The sequence below is a fragment of the Antrostomus carolinensis genome, unplaced genomic scaffold (genome assembly GCF_000700745.2).
Source record: "Antrostomus carolinensis isolate BGI_N321 unplaced genomic scaffold, ASM70074v2 scaffold23202, whole genome shotgun sequence".
Lineage (NCBI taxonomy): Eukaryota > Metazoa > Chordata > Aves > Caprimulgiformes > Caprimulgidae > Antrostomus > Antrostomus carolinensis.
In genome coordinates, this window is record NW_010301923.1 from 20,588 (window position 1) to 25,538 (window position 4,951).

Below are 4,951 nucleotides of genomic sequence, written 5' to 3' on the forward strand. Positions count from 1 at the left end.
AAATTCATCGCTATGAAAAAAACCTGTTAGTGTTTCTTGTTACCACCTCAATGACGCAATTTCAACTCCAAAGGAAAGTGGCTCGCTGCTCCAAACAGAGGCAGCTCCTTTAACAACACCAAGCGACTCCAATTCCACATCTTCCACAAGCCACAGCTACTGGGGTGTGCCGCCTACAGCGCCACTGTGACACAAGCAGCTCCTGGAGATATTGTGGAAGCGATCGTTCCTTGGCATAGCTATTACTGGATGTCTAATCAAAAAACAAGCAAAACCAGCCATTTTGAATCCAGCTTCCATTTTCTCCTCTTGGAAAATACAAATTAAAACTTTTTTTTTTTTTTTTACTGTTTTAAACAATTCAACATGCACTATAATTGCAGTGTCCCTCCCGCCAACCATGAGAAATGCGATTTAATTGGTAATAAATGGTCCCAAAAATCTGGATTGTTCTTATGCAAAGAGAGTTAAGTTTTCCCTTAATTTTTTTTTTTTTTTTAAAGAGGCATTGCTAAAAGAACACAACTGACAGCACCATTACAAAATTAAGATTACTGGGTTCAAAATTTAAGCTTGAATTTTTTTTTTTTTTTAACTAGTTCTGTTAAACACTGGGGAAACCCTGCAATATTTTTTAAAAAGTGTTCATCATACCTTTCCCTCCCCCTGCCCTCCCGACACCTGAGACTTTCCTTGCTGAGAAGCCATCATCCAGGTTCTGTGAATACTAACCCACTTTTTTTTTTATTTTTAATTTTTTTGACAGCCTGAATGGCAGACTCCTTACTTACTAGAAAGATATTAAGTTCCTTGGAAGCTTTGTGTTTACAGAACTAACCCTTTCTAGCTGGTACACTGAGTTTCTTTTGCTACTCCTTGTATTATCTTATATACTCATGGGAGAAAGCTTTCTGAATCAGATTCTTTTTAGCTCTTAAAACAGTTGCAGCATTTGAAACCCCATAATAAAAGTTTTTATTCCAAAGTTTTGGTTTCATTTATGAACCCAGACGAGGTCTTTTCCTTGGAGATGTCTCCTCCTCTTCATCATCATCTTCATCATCAGGATAATCCACTAGGCCAACTAAACTTCCCTGCCAATTAAAAAAAAATAAAAAAATCTCACATTGAAAAAAATACCCAGGAATGTGCAATTTTAGTACATAACCCCCAGCCAGCCTGTCTGAGACACACAAGCCTGCAGAAGGTTTCTTGGTGGTGCCTTTTTCATGCGAAGATCCATTTATCTTGAGAATGTTTTTGAACCTCAAAACTGGAACTTCTCAATTTGGCCTCAGAATTATTTTTAAAAAATCACTTTTTAAGCTCTCAACTGGACAGTCATAAAATCTAACGTGCACACTGCACATCCGTTTTGCTGGTAAGTCTTAGGTGTGTGCCATAAAATTTCTGCCACACACACTTTTGCGTAGCCTCTCCAGAGCTCGCAGATTAAAATAACACAAGTGTGTAAGACATGATGGAGAGATCACTGACTTTATTTCATCTGCTTAAACACACTTATTAATTCCCCAACGGGGGGGAGGGAGGGAGGGAGGGCACTAACTAATTCAGAAAAACCAACCTCTTGTGTATATCACACACAACACACACACAGCAACTGGACAGGTAAAGCTGAGTAGTGGGAGCAGTTAAATTAGGCAGAAGATGTGAGATTAAACTGTGCCCACCAGTTGGTTGGTAATCTACCAACCAACTCCAGACTCACCTAATACTTTCTTGAACCTTCCCCAAAGCTAGTAGGGATATAACTAGACAGGGCTTTGCATTAATTTATACGTAAATACAATACCCTGCCCCGAGCCCAATGCTAACCGTACCACATTGCAAGCGGTAAAGTTTCACTAGGATGCTCCGCTGTCCCGAGCGGGGACAGCAGCTTCTGTACAAGGTCTCCCACCTTGGTGGCTGTCACTGCCGTGGTCAGGGTTGCGTTCTTTGATGAGGAGCCGTTGGAGCTTGCTGGTGACGTCTGAGCTGCCACGGATTTACTGTTTGCACCGTTTGCACCATTGGCTGCGCTGGCTGAGTGGGAAAAAGTGAATTTGAATCCCCCAGCTGAAGTCCTTTTTGGAAGATTTTCTTTGTCTTCACTCTCCTTAGCTGAGGAACAAACATTTTCATACTTCAGTATCAGCTGTACACCATGAAGCACAATCCACATCACAGCATGATCACAGGTAAAACCTGCCTGTGATTTTTTGGTTTTAGTTCAGTTTAAATCAGCAGCTCACCCACTGACCTCGCCCAAAGCACGCCAGCATTCACACAGAGAACGGCACAGATGCTGCGGACACAGGGACGTTGCTCACTCAGCATGCACAAGCACATGTAAAATTTTGCTCTTCAGTGTCATTTAAACTAGATGCATGCTTGGAGCAATTTAACTCATTATTTTAATCCTAAATTTGCAAAGACATGTTGATAATTAATTACTTAATTACATGGAATACCCTTACTCCTGCTTGTGATAGAGAGCACAAGCAACTGCTCTGTTTACATGACACTCCACACATCTGTTACAGAGCACTTCCAGTGCTGACAAGCTGAAATTCAGTAAATACCTTTTTTAGTTTCCATAAATTTTTCATAGCTATCTGGAAAATCATCCTCCTGTTTTGACTTCTCAACTGGAGGCACAACAGCTTCACCTTCTTCCTCTTCATCTTCATTGAACCACATTTCTTCATCCTCCTCTAAGGCTCTTGCATCTCTGCGAAATCTATTGCTACGCAATATAGATGGAACACTGTAAGAGACACATGACAAGTGATTCAAGTTTTGCCTGCCTGTTTCAGACTTGGCCAGGGATCAGAAACGGTGTCTGAGGCTTTAAGGTGAATTCAGTGTGTTTGAGAAGGCAGCCCAGCGCCGTCCCTGGGTCTACCATCAACGTAAGCTTCACCAAAACCCCAGCTGACACTAAACCAGACTGAATTGCAACTCTGAACGACCGAAGAAGATTCTGCTCTTTGTAAGCTGGGAGTTTTCTGAACGTAACATTTAATACACTGACAAATGTGAACCATACTACAGTAGCCCACAAGGAGAATCATATGGGGGGTTTACTCTAATGGAGGAAGTTTTCACCAAGAATGAAAACCAACCCCAATCCCAGCTTTCTGATTTTTCTGCTGTCTAGGAAAGAAAGAAGCCAACCAGCAGTAAGAAGAGACATAATGGCATTCAGCAAAAGTCTCAGAATACATGAACTGGGTCGTACCTGTTCAGTTTCTGGTTTTGTCGGTCTTTTTCTTGCTCATATTTTGTCTTCAATCCCTTGAATGTCTGAACATATTCAATAGATTCAAGTGCATTATAAAAGTTTTCAACTATATGTGCAATAAGGGACTTAATATCTTCCTGCATAAGAACAAAACAGTATTTCAGTCTCAACTATTAACACGCAGAAGTTCAGAAAGCTTTAGTTTAGTTTTAAAAGTAACTGATCCATTGTCCAGAGTCAAAACACTACTGTAAAGAAAAAATGTGAAGTCATCAATTTTTCTTTAATAAAAAAGCTGAAATCTAGAAGCAATTATTAAAATTCCCATATAAATGGGCAATATCCTCAGTACTGCCCCAATCCTATTTGTGATAGTTTGATTAAACCATGCTTGGGCTTCTTGAGAGAAACAGTTTAACTGTGCCCTGCTGTCCCCACAGGTTTTAGCTCCTTCTCTAGCCCTCAGTAACTACAGCAGCACACATGGATGAGGCACCTTTTGGTCACTCCCCCAACAAGTCTCGCTGTATCAGGCAAATCTTAAAATTTCATAACACACTGGCAAAAGTCACCTGGAGACACAGTGCATGTTCTCCTTGCTGGAAAAGACAGTAGCTATGATATCCTACGACTAAAAACTGCCCTTCGTTTCTGCAGACCACAAAGATTCCCTGAGAAGACTCCCACACATCAAGGCATTGACAGCAAGGAGGAGCTCAGGAGCTGTTGCAAGTCCTTGTCTTCCACCCCAGCAACACAACAAACTGGGTGCTCCTGCTTGTCCTGTCTGTCCCGTCCACATACACATTGTCCCCGCAAATGCTGCCGGTGGAAAAGCTACTGATTCAAAGCTGACCCTGTCTAAGAAAGCACACACGCAGGATTTTAAAGAACAACGATCATTCAAATTTATAGTCAAATTAGTCTCATTTAGACACAATAATAACCCAAATTAGTATTCACTTAATTCCTCACTTCAAAGTTTAGTTCAGAAACTCGTCCAGAAACACTGCCAACCACTTCAAACAATTTCCATCTGCAGGACATTCTCTGTTACACAGATTTGTATGTAAACGGGCCTACGCACTCTCTCTGAAGGGATGGGCAAGTAAAACAACCATGAGGCAGCTTCCTGGCTCCTTTCTATTTCGATATTTATCTATGGAGTTTTTAGTTTGTGATTTTAAGTAGTGACACACTATTTCACATGAAAGACTGGCATTCTGTACTTCTACCTGAGGTGCCACATAGGTGTAAGAGCTGAAGAAGCTGCGTAACTTACCACTCTGATGAATTCAAACAGCTCAATCACAGCAGAGTTGAGCAGGTTGTACCTAGTTCCATTATCCAACAGAGCATTTATAACTGGTTCAAACAGGTTTCCCTTGGTGATATAACGGTTATAAAATTCATCTTTTAGGCCAATTATCCTCCTCATAAAGCGAAGAGCACCTATAAGAAGAAAGAAATTCAAGAATTTAATAACTACATGCTAGGGGTCCAATCTGCTTTTCTTGGAAAGAACTGAAAAAAACCTGATGTTACTGACAGGAAGACGTGCCCCCAAACCAAGAGCATTAAAAAGCACTTTCTGAAAGTTCAGAAGAAACACTTGCTGACAGGTAACCTTTCTTTCAATCTTTGACTTTCCTGTGTATTTTAATGCAGTCAGGGACCATTAATTTCTCTTTGAAATACAGCAGG

General features: G+C 40.8%; 1 protein-coding gene across 1 annotated transcript in view; it reads right to left on the minus strand.

The window, feature by feature from the left end:
* Positions 1–735: 735 nt before the first annotated feature.
* Positions 736–4,951, minus strand: part of PPP4R3B (protein phosphatase 4 regulatory subunit 3B) — a gene marked incomplete at its 5' end in the record, with an annotated part of 9,167 nt that continues 4,951 nt past the window's right edge. Inside the window, 5 exons of the mRNA XM_029083940.1 lie at positions 736–1,094; positions 1,922–2,124; positions 2,586–2,770; positions 3,245–3,384; positions 4,530–4,699. Coding sequence (XP_028939773.1) covers positions 999–1,094; positions 1,922–2,124; positions 2,586–2,770; positions 3,245–3,384; positions 4,530–4,699 — 794 coding nt within the window. The remainder of the gene's footprint in view (positions 1,095–1,921; positions 2,125–2,585; positions 2,771–3,244; positions 3,385–4,529; positions 4,700–4,951) is intronic.